Source organism: Rhamphochromis sp. 'chilingali' (assembly GCF_963969265.1).
Source record: "Rhamphochromis sp. 'chilingali' genome assembly, chromosome: 15".
Lineage (NCBI taxonomy): Eukaryota > Metazoa > Chordata > Actinopteri > Cichliformes > Cichlidae > Rhamphochromis > Rhamphochromis sp. 'chilingali'.
In genome coordinates this window covers 9,278,695-9,303,640 of record NC_137942.1, presented here as the reverse complement: position 1 = coordinate 9,303,640, position 24,946 = coordinate 9,278,695, and the positions used below count along the sequence as shown (strand labels likewise).

At 40.2% G+C, this 24,946-nt stretch overlaps 1 protein-coding gene across 1 annotated transcript; it reads left to right on the top strand.

Annotated features, from left to right (window-relative positions):
- Nucleotides 1-397: 397 nt before the first annotated feature.
- ttyh3a (tweety family member 3a) lies at nucleotides 398-24,712 on the top strand. Its single transcript, XM_080906210.1, has 15 exons — nucleotides 398-735; nucleotides 1,107-1,329; nucleotides 3,931-4,100; nucleotides 6,677-6,788; nucleotides 6,942-7,162; nucleotides 9,578-9,673; nucleotides 10,281-10,353; nucleotides 11,192-11,267; nucleotides 15,301-15,356; nucleotides 15,982-16,074; nucleotides 16,821-16,913; nucleotides 17,621-17,757; nucleotides 19,009-19,182; nucleotides 19,610-19,685; nucleotides 23,516-24,712. Exons 2-15 carry the CDS (start codon nucleotides 1,204-1,206, stop codon nucleotides 23,585-23,587), a joined length of 1,575 nt encoding a protein of 524 aa, XP_080762336.1. The 5' UTR covers nucleotides 398-735; nucleotides 1,107-1,203; the 3' UTR covers nucleotides 23,588-24,712.
- Nucleotides 24,713-24,946: the final 234 nt, after the last annotated feature.

The following is a 24,946-nucleotide window of genomic DNA, read 5'->3' as shown; positions in this document are numbered from 1 at the left end:
ACAATTTAAGCTGTTATCAGTCAGATGATTTTTTTAGATAGCACCACATGCAATCTGGTGGGTGTTGGAGGTTGTTCTGATTTCATAATTCCATCAAGGTTCTGGTGTAATTTTGTGTAATTTGGCATTTTCCCTCTGTTCTCCTTCCTTAATATTTTTTAGATAAGTTTATTGCATTACTTTTACAAGACTTTTAATTTTTCTTCCCGCTGTTCAAAAAAAATAATTAACTATCTTAAACCCCTTAGTGGAGACAATTTTCTTAGCTATGACTCAATAGACAGCTAGTCATACTTTTTCCGACATTACCTGAACCTCCCAATAGCCCTACGCTGCGGCTCCTCTGGGTGGCGCTGTTGGGTCATGTTTTATTTTTTAAAACATATCGACGGTGTTGGGCTACTTTTTGCGGGCCGGGGCTGGGTTGGCTGCCAGCTGGGTGAGTGTCGTGAACAGTCGCCGAGTTGGGTTGGCTCCAGCCTCCCGCACGAACGATAACTGGTTGGAGATCTCGCTCGGTAGTTTGAGTCGTTGCGGTGGGATAAGACTGCGAGAGATGAAATGAGGAACTATCAAATGAGCAAGGCAGGATGCAATAAACCGCAGAGGAGAATGCCAAGTGAAACAAAAGAGACTGGTTCTTCTGATTCCTCCTCGACTCTCAGCGGACTCAACTAACTAGCAGCTAAACCGGCTAACGTTAGCAGACTTAACGCTGGCTAACCTACTTTACGGGTATAAGTAGCTCTTAAAAAACGAAGATTTTATGTGATTTTAAATGGACTTCTGTGCTTGAGAGATTACAGCTAACATTAGAGCAAAGTTCCAACTGTCACACAACGCCAGAGATAGTTAAGTTGACAGAAAGTAACTAGCATGACTGAGGTTTACATCGAGTAGTTAAGGTTAGCTAAGTGCTAGCTGCATCAGTGTTTGTGAAGTTAGCGAGCTGTTGTTTTGTCCGGGCTCGTATTAATATGTAATGAAAGCATTTAGGATTTTATATGTAGGTAAAAAATAAATGAATGCAATGTTTATGATTGTCAGAGTGAAGAAAACACTTAAACATTACTGCATGTGGTTTTTGTCATCCACCCCGGCTACAGATTGACTGTATGAGGTGGATTCCCCTCCGTGTTTACACTTTGAAGCGTCCCCTCTCTCCAGTCCGTTGTCCGTGGATCTCATTGACATTTGCTCCCCATGGCAGCGGTGGTTAGCTACACTCCACCATGGTGGGTGAACCTGCTGCACAGACTTCCACATTTCAACTTAAGGTTCGAGCAAACGAGCAGTGACTTCAGACCAGAAGACTGGACGTATCAACAGGTAAAATAATACCCTACAAGTTCCTAGACTCACACTTGGGGCTGTGATATTATCAAGTGCTTGTTTCGGTATCAGTTTGATAAAATCCCAAACCTCCATTTCGCAATTGTAGCATGTTTGGGCATGCTGGGCTACAGTCTGTTTTTTTTTTCTTTCCTGTAAGGTTGTCATTTAATATTATTAGTTGTATTGGTGGCAGCTGATCGTTCTCTCCACCTTTTGATCCCTGACACCATCTGTGTGTGTAGCTTTCCAGACACTAACCAGCTGGCAATGTATAGTGTAATCCAGGCCACATAAGCTGACCTAAGCAACCACTTCCTTATGTCTTATTTTCCCTGTAATCTTATCATGGTCAGTATTTGTTACACCACATGGGGGGCATTAAGACTCTGGAGTACCCAAGGAAAAATATATTTATTCCAACAGACTCACATCGGGGAGGTTAAACTGAGAGCAGGGGTTAAGGAGGATTCTGCACAGTCTAATGAGTAGTTTAGACTCTGGGGGGAAGGGAAAGCAGGGTGTTTGTTCATGTGATTAATATTAAATAGAATCTTCTAAATTTAGGTCACATAAAGTGAGAGTTTTGGAGAGTCTCTGCAACTTGTTATGTTCATTATAGGTACCCAGCTCTAGGTGGTTATTCCCTTCTTCAGACCCATTAGTTCTATTGTCCTTTAATCAATAAATACCTTTGAATTGCCATGAACAATGCATTACTTTCTTTTTGAATTTATGTTCAACAAAGATGGTGTTTATCATCTGTGAAAGCCATGTTGTTAGATCCAGGTAACACTTTGCGGTCCTTAATTGTGTGGAAACTGGTACAGCTAGTCTGATAAGTAATTGTTTTTATTTAGGTTTTAATAAAGAGAGATCTGCAAAAAGGTTTGATAATAATTATAATTATGACGACAGACTTAAATTCCTCTTTTTATCTATGTTCTTTATGCTGTTGGTGTTAGAAAGTGCGTCATTACCAAATCCTGAGTACTTTTGTGGTTTTTAATAAAGCTCTGGGTCAGTGATTACTAAGAGCAGGCAGACTAATGTAGAGGAGCATTTTGAAAACAAGTGTAAAAATCTACAGACATGAGTTAACTTTAAGAGATGCATCAAGATCTAACCCCGTTTCCCTTTTACCAAGGAAGAAGATTCAGAAAATCGAGAAGTGAATCACGATTCCTCTGAAACGAGGAAGGCGTGTTCCAGACATGCGTCTGCAATTCACGGTCATGGTCCAGATCTTATACAGTTAAAAGGATGTTTACACTTTCACTTCTGATTATTTCCCTGTTCGAACTAAAATGTTACCTGCTGTCAAATTCCTTTAGTTAAACATTGATTTTAATGGTGCGATTAGATTTTAGTTTGGAGCAAGTGAGCATTTTAAGGAGTATAAAGTTCACAGCTTTTCACAGCAGCTATCCTGGTAGGATATGATGGATATAACAAAAGAATAACAGCTCTCAAAAACCATATTTCACTTCATGCCACAACTTGAGAAAAAAAGAATTCCTTTGGTCCCAGTTTGCGAAATGTTACACCCCTACTGGATAACAGCTGTTCAGGAAGTTCAGTGTGAACAATATCTCTTTAAAAGCAACAGATCCCTGTTGCTTTTAACAAGACTATTAAAAGGGTAATCCAGCTGTTATCTGCTATATGTTCCTTTTCTCAGTTTTCTCATGACAAGTGCTGCACATAAAAGGTGTTATCATTGGGACAGCTTACAAACCATAATTATTGACTGACTTTAATTACAGGCTGCTAATTATTGCCAGTGCAATGCTCCCTCTCAAGCTTCAGGGACATTCTTGACTCATCCAGATGGCTGAGACATTAATGGGGCTCAGGCTGCATCTAGGTGATTCAACCTTTGAGTATGTCATTCTTACATCTTGCCCAGATGGTAAAGATGTGATGCACCAAAATTAATCCTTATTATGATCACAGTCTTTCCTCCTGGTTGAAGTATGCAGAGCAGCATGGATGAGGCATGGCATTATTTGTGTATGTCACTGGGAACACGGGGAGTAGTCAAATGCTGGCTGTGTTCACTCGCTGCTTTGCACAGGTCACTAGGGCGTGTCATTCACTGCGATGCTTTGTTGGGGAAACTGAACGAGTAGAACAACACTGGGTTTTTCACAAAAACAAAAGTGGATGGAAATCTGCCCCAGCAATGAATCCTCAGGAGCATGCAGTGAACACATAGGCCCTCTGTCTGACCTACATACGAAGAGCTACAGTTAGTGGAGAGAGGTTTGACTATCACATTGTACATCATTATACATTCTTGTGGTTTTTGCTGCTCTTTGCAGTTGTGTCTGAGATCAAGTTCTCAGTTAAGTCTTTCAGTTTGCAAATCAGTCAACAGACTATTTTGTCTTCATGTTTCTGTTTAACATTGAAGCACACACCACTGTTTAGACTGGGTGTAAAATAGCACTCAGATAAGATAGCAACATACTTGAAGTCGTGTGCATTTCTATTGTGGGACACTTTAAAAGCATTTTATCCCAGTTGTTGTTGTTGTTGAGGAGAAACCAGTAACAGCTATGACGTTTTCCATAACTCCATTCTTCTTTTTACCAGTCAATCCTGTTACTGGGAGGTGTGGCGCTTGCCTGTCTGGCTCTGGACCTCCTCTTCCTGCTCTTCTATTCCATTTGGCTGTGCTGCCGGCGGAAAAAAAACGAGGAGCAGCCCAACGCCGACTGTTGCTGCACAGCTTGGTGTGTCATTATTGCAACGCTTGTCTGTAGGTGAGTATTAACATGGGACTGCAGTGGTGATAAACAGTGTTGGTGATAACATATTACTCTTGAACAATACAGACAGCCTAAACACTGGCAATGGTTCAGTCCATGATGTCAGATCCCCAAACACAGAAGTTGGCAAAGGATGCATCTATTGAAATGACTCCAAAAAAATCCAGAAATGTTTTGGTTTTTCTGATTATGTTATAATGAAATGGATGTTTGATCATTTTGGTGTTTATGAATTTCCTTCTTTGTTTCTAAAGCTTGGAAAACATGGCAAGTGTGACTGTTTATTTAGCGCTTGTAACTCATGGCGCTACTCTTGTTCTTCTTGTTTTGTAATAGTGTTTTGTAAACCAATTTTGGTTGAACAAATTGTTATACGGAGTTATGAGGAGCCCAATGATAAAATGAAATAATTCAGTCAATGATAGCGTTTTCAGATAACACATGGTTTATGATTTGATTTTGTTTTAGAGTATGATTAACAGTATGAAGTGTTATAGAAGTTTGCTTGGAGCAAATCATAATGGAGGTACTGCACTCGGCATTAAGATTTGTCTTTTTGTTGTTTTGGTTTTTTTTGGGTACTGGTTGCTTTGCATTTGCATAGCCAGAGATAAAGCCTTTGAAGCATTGGTAAAGGGCAGTAAACCAATCTAAAGCCATTATTAGCTGAATATGCAAATAATGTGGTCAGCTGCTACAGATTCAGAGTGGGTTGAGCCGTGCTGAAACAAGCAGTCCTTTGTGACATAGTTCATAGGGATGAATTCAATAAATACCTAAATTTGTGCAGTTTTATAGTTTATTGGTTCACTGTGGTATTATCATATTAAGTTTGCAAAATTGGATGAAAGTGCTTACGATGTTGGAAAATAACCACATCGAAATAAAGCCCAGACTTTGTATCTGATGGTTATTAATTAGTGGAAATGTCAGGGTCTGTCTGCATAGGTAACTCTCTAATGTATTTACAACCTGATCTAATGTCAATCAGCAGTATCCTTTCCTCAAGTTGATAGTCCCATCAATTGCTTGTCACAGAGTTGATGAAAGTCTAATTACTGGCCTGCCTACTTTGCAGTACTAACAGCTGTTTCGCTTTTGTTGCTACAAGTCACCTAGTTTTCATTCAGTGGTTTCTGTATTGTTGCTAATGTCTTCCTGAACCATCTAAGGCAGTACATCACTCACACCCACACTGAAAGCCTCCACATACCATTGTATACAGAATAATTTAAAAACTGTTGCATTCCTGTGTATGTTGGATTGTTGCCACCACAACTGTGCTGATGGGAATAAACAGTGTGACAGGAATTTGCGAAGAGGAGGATGTACAGTATATGAGCATTATGTACTTTTAGGTTTTACATTATTATTTTTTTAAGTGCATAGTGTAAGAATTGTACCATCTGGACACAGTTTTTGTCCTTGGAAACTGAATTTGTTTCCTGTTTTCCTCCTCCTGTTGATGGGCCGCAAGAGAGCCATCACATTTGATTCACAGTAGCACATAGAGCTTGGGGACCTGATGAGTACAAGAACTGCATTACAATCACCGTATCTGTGTGCGCGCTTTTACCCGCGCATAAATGCTGAGCAGGGGGGAAAAAAAGTTGGAGAGATCTGACATTTCTGTTTTGCTTTGCTTTTGTTCGTTGACAGTGGGTCCACGCTCAGCATCACAGTATCATTGCACAAGAAACTGCATCACTTAAAAATAAAGGGATTATCTTCTCACTTTTTTTTTCTTTTTATGAATAGTATAGAGTTTCCACAGGGTCACATCTCACCAGGGAGTTTAGTTTGTTTTGTACTGTGAAGCTGCTCCTATTTACCTTTATCACACTGCAGAGTGTGAGAGGAAGAGATTAGCAGCACTCCAGGAAAACGGAAAACCTTCTGATCTACTGAGTGCTGTTGGCTGAACACTTTTAACCCACAATGGTTCATTCATAATCATTTCATCTGATACAATCTGTTTATAGGATGAATGTCATAGCATAAGTGCTTCCAAAATGTCCACATCTGCAATGCAGGAACTGATGTCAGAGCTAAATCTTTATTATTGTGCAGAATTGGAGTTGATATTTTATCACTGAAATATTAGAATATATCAAACAGTTTTATTGTAAATATAGTTAATTCTGTATGTTTTCAATGATATTAGGATTTTAATAAATGTGAAACTGTTTTTGCCATCGATGTGCTTTCGGAAACTGTTGCTCATGCATTAGAGAGAGCTGTTTTTCTGCAGCTTGAGGCCTGCCTGTGCTAATGGGAGCAGACCTCCTGCCTCAGTACAGCCTTTGTCAGTCATAGTGTGGGGCTTGGGGCATAGCTGGTCCATTCCTCTGTGTTTCCATGGTTCTGTATGGAGTCTTTCTGCAGAAGCTCAAAGGAGCCTGTTGACTGGGGTCTGAACCGACAGGGTTAATGTAGAGTTCACACGCCTCGCTCCCTGGCTAGCTGTCCCCCTGGCTTGCTCTCTTCTCTGTCTCCTCTCTGTGTCTTTTTTAGCTAATCCCTCCTCCTCACCACCCTGTGTCCCCTCCCTTCCTTTTGTCTCCCTTCAGCGCTGGTATTGCCGTCGGTTTCTATGGGAACGGCGAGACTTGTGATGGAGTGAATCGAATGACGTATTCTCTCCGCCATGCTAACCGCACGATCACTGGAGTGCAGAAGTTGGTAAGACACAGTGCACAAATTATACCAAGAGGTTTAATAATTAATCGCTTTGCTGCCACAAGCAACCCCAGTTTCATTAGAGCTGTGTAGTGAGCCCCGCTTTTCTTGTCTGAACTCTTATCATGGCCTTGTTTGGCCCTGTTTTGGCTCTAGGTCTATGACAGTACTTCCTCACTGAACCAGACAGTTGATGACAATCTGCAACAGCTTGAGGGGCAGTATGCACAGCATGCAGACTACCTGTCCATCATCCAAAAGCTGCAGGGCCAGCTGGATGAGCTGGTCAGACGGATGGTGGAGATTCCCTTCTGGGAAAACTCCAACATCTCCCTGGATGAGTTTGCTGGCAAGATTGAGCTTTTTGACTGGTACAGGTAAGACTGGGACAGTGGAGCCAAAGCACCACTTTTTGCAGTGGTATAACAGCAGGCTAATTATCTCATGCTACATCTATTTTATTAAAATGATGCAGAAAAAAATTGAACTGTTTTACTGGTGCTTATTACAGCATTTATATTTCATTGAAATTTAGTTAGTTTTTTCCTAGTTAGACAGTGCTGCTGTGTTGGATGTATTTCTGTATTAAAATGTCTTAAGTGATTCAAGTTAGCAGGATGCAATGGTAGGTGCAAGCAAGCAGGAATTTCTTTAAGTTATTCAGCGCATAATTAGGTAGCTGACGTGCTTAAAAATTGCAAGCCTGGACTACATTTCTCTGCTAGAAAATTAAAGCAGTGTTTAATTTTCTCATGCATAAAATATATCTTTGTTTATCACATGGTCAGAAAAGCCAGCTGAATGTACAGATTTCTGTCAAATAAGGTTACAGAGACTCCTTGCCTTTACTATATGTGGATCAGTTATGCTGATATCTGCAGCACCCCCAAAGGACAACTGTGAGTGTGAGAGGAAAAATACCCTGGAATTGTGGTGTCAGTTAAATATACCAATTATATCCTTGAAGAATAGGTTCACAGTCTGTTAACAATAAACCCTTTCCCATAATACTTGCTCTTACATGCATTCGAAAGATGTGATTTAATAGTTACAGGGAAGAAAAGGAATGCTACCACCTAGCTACAAGCATATATTTTTGTTTAAATTGTGCTCTTTTAGTATCTTATTTTATCCAAGTTGCAGGGACAGCAGCCTAAAAAGGCTTATTAGCCTCGCTCTTCCCAGCCACATCTTTCAGTTTAAACAGGTGGACACGGTTTCCAATCTTGGGTCTTGCCTGGGGCTTAATCAAATTCCCAAACCACTTCATTTGTGGAGGAGTAGTGGCTCTACTCTGAGTCACACCCAAATGACCAAGCTACTCGCCTTATCTCTAAGGGAGAGCCAAGCCACCCTTTTGTATATGCAAGCAGAAGTCCCGTCCTCAGTCAGCCAATCCACAGGCACTGCTGCAGACCTCTAATCAGTATTGCAGAAAACATTGTGGAAAGCTGTTGTGGACAGCCCCATAATATCCAGAGTTTTAAGAAATGCAGGGCAAACCTCATTCGCCTAGCCACCCAGAAGATGTTTAACTACAGTGACCTCCTCTCCTGCGAGAGATTAGTCACCCCCGGACTCTGCTTCTACTATGGAAGGCATGTCAGCGGTATTAAGGAAATCCTCCCCAATCCCCATTGCATTTAGAGCAATGGGCCAATTTAGAGTAGAGCACCACTTCCTCCTATGACTTGTTCCATAGTCTCATTGAACTCCTTGGACGTGAGCTATTGCTTCAGCTACTGCCAGAGCTGCACTTTGCTTGAGCTACCAATATCTCTCAGCTGTCTCTGGAGTCAAACAGGATAACCAAGTCCAACAGGACTCTTCCAACAGCTCCCTTCAACTCTGATGTCTGTGCCAGCACCACAGCTCAGCTCCTTTCTACACCCAAGTGTCCAAGTTATACGGCTGCATCTGATCATTTGATAATCAAACTTTGAAACACTTAAAAACACTTATGCTTGTAGATGGTGTTCATTGTGCACTAACTGTAGTTGGCACAGAAGTCTAAAAACAGAACACTACACAAGTTCACAGAGATTACAAATATACCCACTCCTGCCCACCACCACTCACCTAGACAACTCCTGAGTGGACCTGATGGAAGTTCATCCCCCACTCCAGGAAACTGGTTTCGTAGCCTGAGCTGTCCATTAAGCTCGGGATATCTAATGCAATTATCCCACTCACCACCTCAGACTCCTTCTCCACCAGAAATGTGACATTCAGTGGTACCAAAAGCCAGTTTTTGAAAGCCAGAGGTGAAACCGCTAGGGCTTCTGCACCTGACTACCATCAAGTCCTTAAGGCTTTGAACCCACAGGCGAGTTGACCCCGGCTGCTCTGCCCAGCCACCAGATGCATGGTGAACTGGTCCCTTGATATTTATTTATTCATTTATTTTGGGGGTCCTCAGAGGGCTTTCCTAATTCGCTCTTCCATCTGGCCCCTAACCCTCCTTTGACATCCTTTTCAGTAAATGAGTATAAATATTCGCTGGTAACTTTAATTCTCACACACCAGGGTTGCCCTCTAGGTTACTTATGACATGTCACTTACAAGTTGCCCCAAGACAAGTATGACTTAACCTCAGTTATTTTCAGGTTCTCATTTCTTTATTTTTTTTAGGTTTCATGTTCAAGTGTAACAAACCTTTCAGGAGGCATACCTATAATACACAGGATAAGCTGAAATCATTGCGACTGATGTTAAGAGAATTACTTCTTTACTGAGAGATGGTTAGCTGTGCTGCTTTGACCATTTGTTGTTAATGACATGTGTCTTCACAGGTGGCTGGGCTACATAACCCTGCTTCTGTTCGATGTCCTCATCTGCCTTCTGGTGCTGTTTGGCCTCATTCGCAACTCCAAAGGAACACTCATAGCGTGAGTCTCACAAGATTCAAGGGGAAACTCTTGTGACCTGGGAAATGATTTAGCTGAGTGGTGGTTACCATACATGAAACCACTTCTTCATTACTGTTCAGTTCATACAAAAAAGTTTGTTTGAAATTTCAGCCCTTTTAAAACTAATTTCACGGGAGCATCACATCATGATCAGATCAGTATTTTTGATAACTACTCTTGACACAAGTGACATTTTTGGCCTGACAGGTTTGCATTTATTTTGTTATGTACTATCTTTGCACATAATAACACAGACTCTCAGTATCACTTCTTGATATTGGATATCCTGTGTTCTTTTTGGATCACTCAATATTGTTCAATATTGTTGTTTAGCTGCATCTGATTTTAGTTGCTTATGTAATCTATCCATGTATGTATGTTGGTGATTTCCTTTGCTTTCCTCTTCTATCCTTCTGCCTTTGCAGCTGATGCTATTCTTTAAGATTGATCTGCACATCTTTGTGTGTTGAATAAATTGTCAAATTTTCTATCTTAAATATCTTTCTTTCTGCAGTGGATTAAGTTGTTTTTGCACATGAAAGCTGCTGCTGGTTAAATATACTTCTCACTTCCTTTCTCTCCCCAGGGTGTGCCTATTTGGTGTAGTGGCTCTGGTAATCAGCTGGGTCTCCCTGGGGCTGGAGTTCGCTGTCTCTGCTGTAAGTTTCTGCATCACTGCATGATCCTGTTGGGAAAACAGTTTTTGTGGGCAGCCTGTGGCTGCAGAGCAGAGTTTTATTTCATTTAACTAGTAGAGTTCATGAGTCAAGATATAAGGAGTAATACACTGAATAGTCATGAAAATAGCAGTGCCTATGAGAAGGACTATGCTACACAGGACCTGTTTATTTCTATTGAAACTGCTTTTACTAAGTTATAACAATTTACAGGTGATTTATTTTTCTAGGTACTTATTACAGAAATCCTTAAGACTAATGATATTGATTAAGATGTGTGATTAGAAGCAAAATAACTGGTTATTATGCACTATGGGGGTAATATTGCAATTTGTGCTCCCAGAAGCAGAAAGTGGTAAAACTGGCTGCTTCACTCAGGTTAAAAAATAAATCCATATATTTTGTTTATATTGTTTTGTAGTACATAATTTAAAGAGGCATTTTAAATGAATTTTCCAGGAGGTTGAAAAATGTTGATGAACATTAATCTTTATTTATGCAAATTAAATATCCCTGTGGAGGATTTCCTCCCCTGCAGATGAATCAAGCTGTTCACACCTAAATGTGCTTATTTTTTATTTATTTAATTTATTTAATTTATTTTGTTTGATTGCTCTCAGCAGAGATTGAGGGAGCCAGCGACATGAAGTGTTTATTTTTTGGTTTGTTTATTGTTTTGTTTTTTAAAGCTGCAATCAGTTCATCAAAGATGATGATTCATTTGCAATCATGCCTGTGATGGCGTTTGACTGCATTTGAATGCAAATGTCACCAACTGAGTCCTCTTCATTTATAAGTCTAATTTGTGTTGTTTTTCTAGACCACCAGTGACTTTTGTGCATCTCCTGATACGTATGTCACTGAAGTGACAAAGCAGTATCAAGTCATCAATAAAGGTATGAGCTCCTCTTATAAAGATCATTATGTGGTAAAGATTCAGTAAGTTCTTCAAAATAACTGAATTTTGAAAGGGCAGAGAACAGGATCTGAATGCTTTGTTGTGCTGCACTGAGGTCTCATTGTTCTGAAGGGTCATCCTTGCTCTTCTCCATAGACCATAGCAGGTTCCAAGTACTACTACCACATCTGCATTGGGGGCAGAAGGACAATGGGCTGCTTTTTAAAAAACCACTACAGACAGCTCTCAAACTGTCTGATTTTAGTAATTGCCCTATCTGTCTCATGATGGGACACATGTAAGAGGGAAAATAGTGCCTTGGATTTGCATGAGGAAGATAAGAACCAAGGAGCACAGTATCCAGGGCGCAGTATATTTCCTGCATCCTCCTTCAGTCCTTGGAAGGGGGGAAAAAGATAATGTGTCTCTGAAATAAGACCCATAATCACACGTTATAAGCGCCACCAAGGATTTTGGTGCTCCTATTTCTGCTTAAAATCCCTTATTTGACATCAGCTTAACAAAATATATCTTCTTCTAATCTCTTAAACATGGAGATTGCCATGCTTTGGGCAGAAACCAGGACATTAGCTTTAAATGCTCCGTTGTATGGTTAATCTGAACAATGAGCACTGGCTCACTATGCACTGAACTGTATAATGCTGCAGCTTTAACGCTTTATTTTACCCTAGGGCTAATTTATGCAGTGTGGGGGTTTTCAGTTTTGCTTTTTTTCTCTTAAACACATGCTAACTATTTAGCAGAAAAAAGGAACTCACTTATTATTACTGTGATGAGGCAGTAAGTATATTGCTATTACAGTATTAACACAAAGTGGGGGGAAAAAACTGCTGTAAGTCCAGACTCGGTTCTTGTGTTTGTCTTTTTCTCCCTTACAGCTTTTGCCTTCATGAAATTGGACTAGACAAATCTCTGGATACCACAAAGTGTTATTACAGCACTGGATTTATTGCTTTTCTCCCCTCAGTGGTTGTGGTAGCATCATTTCAACAACACTCAATGTTATTTTTCATGCGTGTGCTTTCTCATTGTGTGGTTGTTAGGCATTTTATCAGAGAGAAATTTAGGCTGCATTTTGTTCTGCTGCAGCCGGTTTTTCTCTATTATTATGATGGTTTGTTTTCAACACAAATGGTGGCAACAGTGACAAAGATGAGCTGCGACTCTGAGCAGGCTTGAACTCCAGAAACTCCATAAATGCTCAAAACGGCTACATTTGTGCGTTTGATCCCTCTGTGTTTGGAGGAAGTTGGTTCCTTGTGAACATTTGCTTATTTAGTCTATATGACATCTGGTTTTCAACACATCCTTGTGTTTGGGAATACTCACAGTGCAACTCATTCATTTGTTCTGACTACTAAAAATCTAACCTAGTGCAGTGACTGGATGCCAAAGCTATCTTGATGGCATGGCTCACTGGCTCTAATCATAATACCGAACAATACGTGTTTGTTGTCCTTTCTTTTGAGGGTTCCTCACAGAGTTATGAGCAAAACAAATTCTTCTACACGGGGAAATGGCATAATACTGTGAAAATTATATAAACCCACTTCCTGTCCGTTATATTTATTTGATCATGAAAGCCATAACTGAGTCATCATTTAACTATGTTCTGATACCAAGTGACACAAAAACTGATCCCAACCCCATGATGAGGCATCCGTAGTTCATCCACAGACTTCAGGAAATCTGCTCCTCCTGATATAAATGTGTGGGTGTAGTTGTGAGAGCTGGACCAACAGAAGCTTGCTGATATGTACTTTTAAATGCCGGAAATTCGCTTCTCATGCTCAGCTGTGTGGGAAAAGGCTCCTGACACAGCAGTGAGTTTGGACGTCACTAACACCATGTGTCAGGTTGGTGGTGTTCTTACTGCCTCTATCCGTGGACGTTTCTGTATTCCACCGCTTCTGAGTCACGCTCTCACGCAAAAGCATTTCTCATCCACTCCTTCTCAGTTCTGTGATTTTTAACCTAACTGAAGTGGCTGGTAATAGCAAGCGAAAGTCTGAAAAATTAATTAGTCTTCTTTGGCTCATCGTGTACTGCAAGCAGTTGCAAGTATGGTCATGTTGTAATTTAACAATGACTCTAGAGGTGTTGTTTTCCTGAAGCTGTTTGCAGTAAAGGCTTAATCCTAAGTCTCTCTTTGGCTGTGTAGTGCTGATTGTTCAAGTGTTGCTGCGTTAGGAGAAAAACACATTTCCATTTAACCTCAAAGCTCATGATTAACTTGTTCATAGTTACAGTAGCCATCAGTGTCTTACAAGGCAGCATTCAATAACTCAAAACTAGACAGTAACATAGTATATTTTGGCCTTGAATCTTAATGTCTGAACCAGTGACTCTGTGAAGACGAAGCACAGTGATGCAAGAATGAGAAATATAGAAAAAAGCCATAGCTGTCTTGTCCTGCAGTAGTTATAATCAGTACTTTTTGACAGTATCTCATGTTTTGAAAGTGGTAACTTGTACTGATAATCATGCAGAGAATCTGATGCCCACCTTTACACAGCCCTCTCTTTTTTCTTTTTCTTTTTTTTTTCTTTTAGTATTTAACATTGTAGGATCTTTAGGCTTGGTAAAGCCTTGAGGCCATTGTTGCAAATTGAAATTGCATAAATAAAATTTGATTGTTGAACTCTGGGGTTCACAATAAACATTCAGAAACCTGCTGCATTGCCTGGCTAGTGCTAAAAGGCCGACACACAAAGTTAGCAGCTGAATACCTCTGTGTACTTAATGTTCCTGGACTCCGACTTGTACTAGTAGTAAGTTGACTTTTTATGTTAGTAATTTGTTGTTGTTGTTGTATGTTTCCCAATGAAAAAGTAGATTCTCAAACATGGCTATGTTTTTAAGACCGAAGGTCAAATTTGCACAAATAAACTCATGAGTCAAAAGCTCAGGCTTCATGCTGCTCTAATTGTGCTGTTTCTAGCACTTGTCTATTTTCGGCTTGACGTCAAAGGGGAGGGATATCCTTAACATGGTCATTGCAAGCAGTCGGCACAAGTTGTGAGCACAGAAGTTTTACAGATCTGTTGTGCAAGAAAGCTAAACACAAAAAACCTTTAAAGGGGCAGGAGCTTTAATAACTACTTTCACACAATGGATGAACTGAGATAACGCACTAAGGCCCAGTATTGCATAAATGCACATTTGTTTTTGAACTGTAAATCATGCAGAGCTATATTACTAGACTACAAGAATAATATATGGTCCTTGACATTAGCTTACTAGTTCCCCTTTAAGGTCAGCTTATTGTGATGTGCAAGACATTTGGACCATGTTACAAAATCTGACAGTGATATAGCAGTTTTTTAGCTGCTGCTAGAGGATTAATCAGCTACAAATCTATTTGATGGTAGGGTTTTTTTTAAGCGTCTTAATTTGTCTCAACCTATGAAAGCAAGGATTTCCTTTCATAGGTTATGTGCAGGTTGTTTGTGAATATATTTTGCTCTAATTTTTAGTGCATTTTGAGTTAAGTGGAATGTGTTGTCATATCTGTTTTTATAAAAAAGTGTTTATCAAACAGTGAAGCTAACGGTGCCTGTAATTAATTACGTTGCAGGCTAGATATTCATTGTATAAAAGACAAAGAAGAATAATGAATATAACAGTAATGCAATCAGGATAAAAAGAATAATATTAATACATAATAAGCAACATGCATGTCTGTTTTCATACATGAGCAAACTGAACAAGTGCACATGAAAGATTCCTGGTTCAAACGCATATCCCTGGAACAGTTGCGTCAGGAAGGGCATCTGGCCTTAAGGGAGCAGCTGAAAAAGCTGCCACATTTGCCATATGATAAGCTAACAAATGTTGTTAACCTCTTTGCAGTTGAATAGAACAAACATCCTGAGGAAACTTAAAAGTTCACATATTTGGCAGTTAAAACCGCTTTCAAGTTATGTCGTCATAAAGACTAGCCGCAGCCCTACATGTAACTTCTTGTGCCTCTGCCAACATGTTCATATGTGTTCTGTTTTTTCTTGCAGAAACCCTTCAGTACTACCTTAGTTGCAGTTTGGAGCAGAGCAATCCCTTCCAGCAGGTTTGTTACATGTGTTATTAGATCCATCTTTGTGCATGTTAAACCAAACCATTTCAGGCTCATAATGCTAAAATCTCAACAGACATATTTTCTGCATGATGTATGACCTTGTTATTAGGAGGAATGCAAGTAGGCACCATGGGCCACTCGCACTGCCTCAAAGCAATTTTTTCCATGTATTCCATTCCAATACAATACATTTCATTATGCCAGCAGGAAAGCTGATGCAGAGCAGCACTTCCTGTACGTCCATGGTGATAGTGTGGGGCTGCTTCAAAGGGTGTTGGGCATGAGAGATGTTGTACAGAAGTTACAGTTACTGTGAAACTGCGGTTTTCTTTAATGGAGTCCCTACATTTAATTTCTCAAGCTCCATGAATAAATTAGAAGTTTTGAGTGCAGCTAAAGCTAGGCATCTATTGTTAGTCCTTGTGTATAGAGAACGAAGCGCTATATATGCATTATATAAGCCTTGAAGCTCTATAAACTCAGCGTGATTTCACAAGACATCAGCTTGACTACAAAAGGAGACAGCCACTGAAAGCCTCTGGCACTGATTTAAAAAATGGAAATACTTTTGAAATATGCTGGACTGCTACAATATTCAGTCTTTTTTTCTTTTCAGAGGCTTTCCGGGAGCCACAAAGCATTAGTGGAAATGCAGGATGATGTGTTTGAACTGCTTCGATCTGCCACCAGAGAGTATATACAAACCAAGGTATGTTTCCTACACCAATAAATTACCCTTTACTTGTAGTCCCACATTACATGGTATCTCTAACGGTTTGTGATGACACAACATACAAGTGAATGGGGCCTGTGCGGCCTGCAGAGAAGTGAAGTGCACCTGTCCACATAAAGGCCTGCTGACAGCCCACCTGGGACCTGCATTATGTGCATTAGGCTTTCACTGGCCCTTGTCAATACAACACTATGCTATTGTCCAGGGATGGTCCTTACTCTGTGTTGACAGAGGCCTAAAGGAGAGCTGACATAGGGAACAGAGGGAGGCATATTTCACTTCACATACCCACACAGTGAAATTTGCTGAGGTGACGGAAACACTTGTTTTTTTTTATCTGGCAATCAGACATTTTCTGCCAGATCTTAAAAAAAAAAAAAAAGAACTAGAGGGAAAAAGGGAACTGTCCATTAAAATGTATCATACATTATAATCTGCTTTTTCAGCTCTGGCTCCTTTGTACTGCTGTATAGTGAAGCGAGACAAATCCCTCATAAATGTGCATTGAATAATCACATTATCTCATTCTCCATTGTCAAGTGTTTAAACTATTAACAGACAGGATGAGGAAACTTACTGTGTAGTGTGTTTTCAGGTAAACAATGAGAACTGCTCTGATTTTTACTTTGTTCCACTTTTTTTTTGTTTTCTTTTTGTGGTTTCAAGCCATTGAGCCATTTTTCAACAGTGCACATTTTGAGTTTCCCATCGCTAATTTACAGGGACGCTTGGAAGAGATCCAGAGGATACTGAACACCACAGAGATCAGCCTACATCAGCTCACTGCATTGGTGGACTGTCGCAGCCTGCACATGGTGAGTAGAAGAGTTACAAACTGAGACACTGTTAACTGTGGGGTTGCTCGTTGTCTGATTGAAAAAGGGCCAGCGGACTTGATTTGTACTGACATCCTTGTAGTGCAGCTTAGTTGTATAAAGCAGCCCGTCTTTTATGCCTGTGCAGTTGACTACACCTGCCATCATAAATACTGTTTCCTTTCCTGTATGCAAGTTCTTGTCCAACTGATGCTGGCTGTGTACCATTTATGAAGCTGGCTGAATGACAAGTACTTGGCTATGTCTGTGCTTTGGAAGATTGTCCCTCAGTGGCTTCCAAATTCCAAGTGCACATGTGCAAGTGAAGCACTTTTCTCGGTGCTATCTGCTCTCGTCTCTCTCAAAGAGTTCCTTGGCTAGCAACACAATTATTTTATGTAAAGAGAGAGACTTTAGCAGAATACTTTTTTTTTTTTTTCCTGCAGTGCATATAGTCAAAAATTTTCAGTCACGATGAAAAGATGAAAACCTACTCTGCTCCTCTCTAGTTTGCCAACTGTGATCTCATTTGTTTGACCTAGTTTAAACAAGAAGTCAAAGCAGATGCATGTTAAAGACCCCTTTTTAACTTCTTCCCTTCTATTTTGCCCTTTTCCCCTTATGTTTATCAAAATATAAATAAACAAAACAGTTTGAACCTATTTAAATCTTCCAAAAACTAAAATGAACACCTGTGCTTGTTACAGGACTACGTCCAGGCCATGACGGGACTTTGTTATGATGGACTTGAGGGTCTCATCTACCTCGTGCTCTTCTCCTTCGTCACTGCTCTCATGTTCAGCTCCATTGTGTGCAGTGTGCCGCACACCTGGAGAGGCAAGCGGTACGACTTTCATTGACCTCATACAGTTTGCACAGTCCTCATCAGAAAGACCTTGTAAAGTGGTGCAAAAGCTTTTAAGCTAGGTTTATATTGAGGACTTTATATACAGTGAGAAATAATTCAAGAGGAAAAGCCCATTAATTAATCATGAATTTGTTGCATGTCTTTGTAGCCACTTGTTTTTACATTACAAAGAAATTACATGGGCAGAGAAACATGATTGTTTTTCTGTAAGACTTGCGTTTGTCTGTGCTTGATAGACTGGTTTTTGTTCACTGCTGGTACAGGTCCAGGAGGCTCTAGCTGCATCCTCAAATAGATTACTTCCTGTTAAACCCCCATCAAATGTGCTATCTCACTACGTTTTTTGGTCTTTTGCAGGGGTGGGGTGAAATCATTCTGATTTCTCTCTTATTAACAGCAGATATGGTTTGCTAATAGGAATGTGGTTTCTCAGGCTCAGCTCAGCTGCTCCATATAATTAACTTATCATTGGGGGGGCATGTTCATCAGTTTGATCTCAGCTAGAGCTTCCTGTTATAAAGCAAGGGATTACATGCTACCAGTCTGTTTTTCTCAGTTTCCCTGCCAAGCTTGTTTTATTTTATTGCTGTAATAATGCAGCTAATTACTTAACAGCTTGAAATGGCAGGTCATTATCAAGATGTGCTTTTAGTATCGAAGTTTAGCATTTCCAGTGCATTAGTGTTGTCAGTAAGTTATTAGCACAGTTTTCCTGACCATGTAGAATCAAGTGATTGTATTGTGAAGTGCTCTGAATGAGATTCCATGATGTCATGGATTAAAAATGCATGAAATCAGCCTGTGGGAACACTAGAGGGAGACAGGCTCCATGTTGCCAGCGTTATTGTTGCTCTGTTTTGACAGGCCATGTTTAATCAGTTAATGTTATCTCATACACTACTGAGCTTCCATGTTTGAAAAGAACCAAATAGAATCCCATTGTTCTTGCAGAAGTAATTTTTTTTTCTTGGTCTGTTAAAAATCACATGCAAAAGTAGGGCTCTTTGAAGGAGCAGGGCCAATTAATTGAGTCATCTTCTTTGCTTCAAAAAGCAGAGACCTTATCTTATTGTCTCCTCCCGAAGCAGAGATGAAATTGAATCAGAATGTGACTCAGACTAATGAAAAACGTGACCACGTGGCGTCTTTATGTTCTTTTGTTATCAGTGAGATGGGACACGGGGTCCCCCTGGTGGTGGTTTTATATTGTTGTGTGGTGTTTTGCAGGAGCGAGGAGGACAGTGAGGACGAGTCTCTGAGCCATGGAGGGAGGCAGAACCATGATAATTTGTACCGGGTTCACATGCCGAGCCTGTACAGCTGTGGTAGCAGCTATGGTAGCGAGACCTCCATCCCTGCTGCAGCCCACACCGTCAGCAACGCACCCGTCACAGAGTACATGTAAGACATTACTGTTGAAATTTAAAGGGAAAACCACATTAAAGGCAAGAGGGGTGGATGATATATTTTTACAAGACAGCCCAGATTATGCACAGTGAGGCTGACATTAGATTCCTTGTGTATTCAGGAGCAAATTTATCTGTCCCCAGACAGAGCTCTACTCCTATAGCAAGCCATGTTATGTGCAGCAGATGCAGCTGGTGTTCTCCAGCTGTGATGCCTGTGAAAATCAAAGCCGTCTGCCTCCTGAATAATGCACACATTTTGGGAAACTTGAGGAGGGAATGATGATTTTTATCGCTATAATTTACTTGGAGATTTTCATGCTTATAGTGTATGGTTTCAAATCTACAAATCTGTTTGTGAGTACTGACACTGTAGTTGTGTGGTCACTGAGTTTGATCCAATCGTGTTTTTTCCCCTTCAGGGCTCAGAATGCCAACTTCCCTAATTCTCGCTGTGAAAACACACCACTGATAGGACGAGAGTCTCCTCCACCTTCGGTAAGTGTTGTTTTTCCTGTCAAAGCACCTCATAAAAGTATTCAGTCTGCACCTTTACACCAGAGGAAAAACTGAAGAACTAAACTAGAAACTGTTAACTTTATTTTTAAGAGACATGTTGAATGAAGCTAACTAGACAGGTGGTGTCTATATACTGCCGTGTGACTTTGATGCTTCCTTGGAGTTTAATTAATTAATGGTAAGCGGACATAAAAAGGTGGAAGGAGAGACAGAGAACTTCAGAGCATCTGTCTCCACTGCACATGATGCACTGACTGTTTGATGGATGTTTATCTTTGCTTAACGGCATTGGCACCATGAAACTATCGGGAGATTGTTCGCTTTCTCTGCTTAACTCGCTTTCCTTTCTCGTTATCACCCCCTGCCTCTGCCCTTAGGTTGTTTACACACATTTTTCTTTTAATGTATTTGAACAGAGAACCTATTCAAATTTCTTGTTATAAGAAAAAGTACCCATATCTTTAGTTTTACTACATAAAAGCTCTAATCACTTCTTTGTTTTGTGAATCGTTGAAGAAGCTGTGGTTTCCGTGTTAGTCGTGGAAAACCCCAGTAAATTCACCAGAACCCGCCAGATTTAGTTCCTGACTTCCTTAAAAGATTTTTGGAAACTTTATGCTGTGACAGTTGCCGTGCCAAAAAACAAAAGCTCATTTGTTAGTATAAGCCTTATAGAGATGAGTCTCTGGGAACTGTTTTGTTTTTTTGATTTGGGTTTTTGTTTTTTTTTTGTTTTTGTTTTTTTAAGGATCCACCCTTCTGAGTCTTAATCAGTCTCTCCCAGCTTTAGCAGTGCTGTGCTGTACTTGATCTTGTTAAAAGAAGGGGCGACAGAACTCTTGCTTTCTCCTTCTTGAAGCTCCAGCTTTCTCCCACAATTTAAAAATCCAAAAGGTGACTTAATAGGGAACTTTAAATTTCCCACAGATGTGGATGTGTGCATGAATGTTTCTCTGCCTCTCTGAAGTTTCGAACCCGTCCAGGGTATAGTTTCTTCATAACCCTTAAAAGAAAAGCTACCACAGCTAATGGAAGTGCCATGCTGTCACCAGTGTTTTCTGTGTGTCACTTGAACAGTTACAGAGAGGAGAAAAATCCTGCATACTGTCCATAGTGCGTTGCTTTTATTGGTGATCAGAAGTTCATTGAGTAAACATAATGTAAACAAATGGCATAACACAATGCTATAAATCCCTGTGCATGTGTTTTGATGCCGAAGAGTTATTAAAATGGTGTTGGTTTGTATCACGAGGCAACCTCGTCTTTCCCTTCTGCGTATACCTGGCCTGAACATCACCAGATTTCCTGCTCTCCCCGGTGTCTGTGTGTCTGTCTGGACCTCGACACTGCTTTGTGTATCTTCTCTATATACTCTCTTCTTGTCGTTTTTGTTTTTGCTTCTGCGGATCCATACAGTTGTATTTGACTGCTGCGGACAGTAACAGCGGTCACTGCTGGCAGTTAAAGCCTTCGGAGAGTTCAAGATCGTTTTGGTAACCTCATCTGCTATGCTAACAGGTACTAAACATGCCCGCTTCCTCCCCCTGCTGGCCTGTTCCTCCCCTGTACCACTTCCCAAGCTCCCAGCTCTACTCACCCTTTATTTAGGACCCACCAGATCTAATGGACCCCTCACCCTCACTCCCCCTCTCTCCCGACTCTTGCTAAATGTCCTACCTGGTGTCTCACCTGATGTTTGTTTCCTGTGGCCCCAGGCTGCATGTCCATTTACCCCCTGCAACTCTGATATATTGGGAGGAAGCTGTAACTCTGCCTTAAGGCACACCATGATCTATGAGTCAACAACAGTCAACATTAAATTAAAAGTCCATTAAACCATTTCAGTGATAATGTGGATGTGCTTTGTCTTGATTCTTGGCTTCGAGGGTGATCTCATGGGAGTTACAAGTAGACATTTTAAAGTATTTTAGGATTGTTTACTGGCGTGTAAAGCAGGGACATATCACTTAAAGGTACTGACTTTGGTATGACCTTTAGTGTCTTTCTATTTTCTAACATTTTCCTCACTGACACTACATTTGATGATAAAAACAAATTCATCCATCATTTCTTTACATTCTCAAGCACCACCATTATCACTACAGTGGTTACTGAGTATGTAAACGAATAGTTAACACCTGTGCTTGTTAGTCTCTGTAAGTATTTATGACAATGTGGATGAGAAAGTAATGACGGTGTTCTGAACTGAATCCAGCATTGCCTGAATTCTTGCATTGAGAAGAAATGCATCGTGGGGGAAAAATATGAAAATACTGATATTTGTTTTTAATTTATTTATTTTTATTTTGTTTCTGGACTCGAAACATTGAGACAAACTAGTAAGAAAAATGCAGGGTGCTGACAATGTTTACAGACAGTTCAGCCTTAATAACTTTCCCCAGCCTAGAAGATTTTAAACTGTTCAGTAAAACTGGAAAGATTAAATTACATTTCATAACTTATTTTCAGAATTCTAATCCTTTTTGCAAAAAAATAAAACAAAAAAACAATGAAATTGTAAACTTAACCTAAATTATTATTGCCATGGTGATTGACACTGTTCCCTAACAGCAAGAAGGTCCTGGGTTTGAATCCCACCATCTGACCTGTCCAGAGTGTATCCTGCCTTTAGCCCTGTTGTAGCTGGGATAGGCTCCATCCCCACCAGCCCCCTGAATTGGATAAGTGGAAGAGAATGGATGGACAGACAATTACAGCCATAGAATGCGTATAAAACCTGCAGATAGCTTTAAAGTCTTAAAAGTGAGCCCAGTGCACAAGTGTTTAAACCCCGCATTCTTTCTAATAGCCAGAAGGGGGCAGTTACTTTACCCGAAAAAAGTCTGGAGCCAAGAGCAAATGTCGGAGTCCAGCAGTATAGAAGTCCTTAGTAAAACTGACCTCGTCTCCTTTTTGATCTGTGACTCATATCCTGATGAATTAATTATCTCAGACACTTTTTAAGTCTTACGTTGTGTAAATTATAATCACCATTATAGGCAAAAGAAAGAATCCAGCATTGCATGTTTCAGGGCGTGGCTACCTATTAATTAATAAATCACTGCTGCATGGGGGTGTAAGGTGTGGTATCTGTCAGTTACACAGTCACATCTGTCCCTTTTATCACATCTAGTTTAAAAAAAGAACAGTGAAAATGCTCAGCTAAGCTTTATAGCAGGACTTAAATAACTGATGGCACATCAGTAACGGCACAGCGGCTTTGTCCCTCTTTAACATATAGCCTATGGTTACAGCCCTTCTAATGTTGAATATTTTACTTAAACGTGCATGGTAAGTGTTGATGTTTCAGCCCATATTGTTGGAAATACTTGGCTTTCATATCAGCAGGCTGTCTGGACGGCTCTGAGGGTTGATCTCAAAATCTGACAAAGTGCCAACCAAGTGTTTCGACAGGAGTGTGAAATGCAGCCTTTGTGTTTGCATCACCTGTATTCAAAGAACGCATGGCTGTATCCTAAATCTATATGAATGTTTGGCCCTGCAAGCGAGCACGAAGTCTGGCAGGATAAGAGGGTCAAAATGATCCTAAATTGCGTCCAGCTCTTTCTAGTCTGATGTCTGTGTACTCTGTAGCTGTTGTACATGTATGTATTTTGTATGTCTGTTTGTTTTTCTGCTGCTGCTTACCTTTTCTTTTTATTTATTTCTTTTTTTTGTAAGGGTAAAAATCTGCCTTTTGAATCCTACACAGAATGTGGTTTCAAGTATTTTTGAGGAGTGGTACCTGGAAAAAAGTGAAACCATGATGTGAATTGTCTTTTTCTTTTTTTCTTTGTTTTTCTTCACAGTACACCTCCAGCATGCGGGCAAAGTACCTCGCCAACAGTCGACCAGATCCCAACAACACTCCAGCGCATTAGACCCCGACAGGCTCATCTGGTCTGCAGCACTGATGCCACTGAAGTCACTCAGAAAGCCCCTCCATCATCTTTTTTTTCCCCCCATAGATAATTTTTCTCTCAGTCTCTTGCTTCTTGCTGCCTGACTTGACTTAATATATGAAACCAAATGTGCTTTCGCTGGCTGGTTGAAGCAGAGCTTTGGGACATCCATCAAATCTCATCTCATGAGTTATGAGTGCAGGAACTTGTCTACATCTCCTCGGCTTACGTTTACTACTGCACGAATCATCATTGGTGCTGGGAAATTAACTCTGACATGATGGTGCCAGGGCTGACTTTGAATCTTTCTTTTCTTTTTTTGTCTTTATGAATGCACCATGACACGTACCAGTCACATCTAACAAGCATTGCTGTGTCAAGGACTCTGGAAATGCTCATAGACTAACATTGATTACTACTGGTTGTTTTGATTTGTAAAGTACTGTACCATACTCAGAGAGGAATACATTGCACATTCATACAAACTTTTTTTTTTTAAGTTCATGTATTTTTTTTTTGTCTCCTCTAAAGCATAACATACAGGAAAAAAGAAAACTTTTTTTTTTCTCAGTTCCTCAGCACTGCTTTCTGCTTACTGGCTTAAAAGTACAAGGTATTGTTATTTTTAATGTCTACACGTGACACATGCACCACACACTTGGATTTCTCTGGCACTGGCATGCTGTTGCATTTTTGTCTTAAACCTGATTTCTGGAAACCGCTTTCCTGCAGTATTGCACGTCTTATAGTCCTTTGAAAGAGAACTTTATTTTCTTTTTCCTTTCGAGACCCTGTTATTTCCTGTGGAGTGTGCATGTTTTATTTTTTGTTTGTTTTCAGACTGTGTTGAGCCCCTGTTACACAGCCAGGACTGTGTGAAGCTGTGATTGTAGCTCATAATTTGGATTGGACAAAGATGAACTGTGTTGTAGGGAAGCAGCACTTAGTGAGATGATTAATTTTTCTTTTATATACTACTGGAAGCAGTAAAAAAGCAGACACTTTTAACTATCTATATATATATAGAGAGAGAGAGAGAGAGAGAGAGATGGTGAAGCAGGGGAGTGTGTGAGATTTCTTTTTATATTCCTTTTTATTTTCTTTCCCCTTACACACTTCAGGATAGTATGCATTAACCATGTTCCTGTTAAATAAAATCATGTGCTCCCTTAGCAAAACTGGGACTTGTCCACACACATCTATATCCGATGATACCCTTCCCTGCAAAATGAAACCGCTTCCTCCTCCCAGTGACTAACTCTCTTAATCCAAATGTGTATATAAAAAGAAAATATGCATATCTCAACAGAAATTTCAGGAGAAGCTTCATGCATAGGC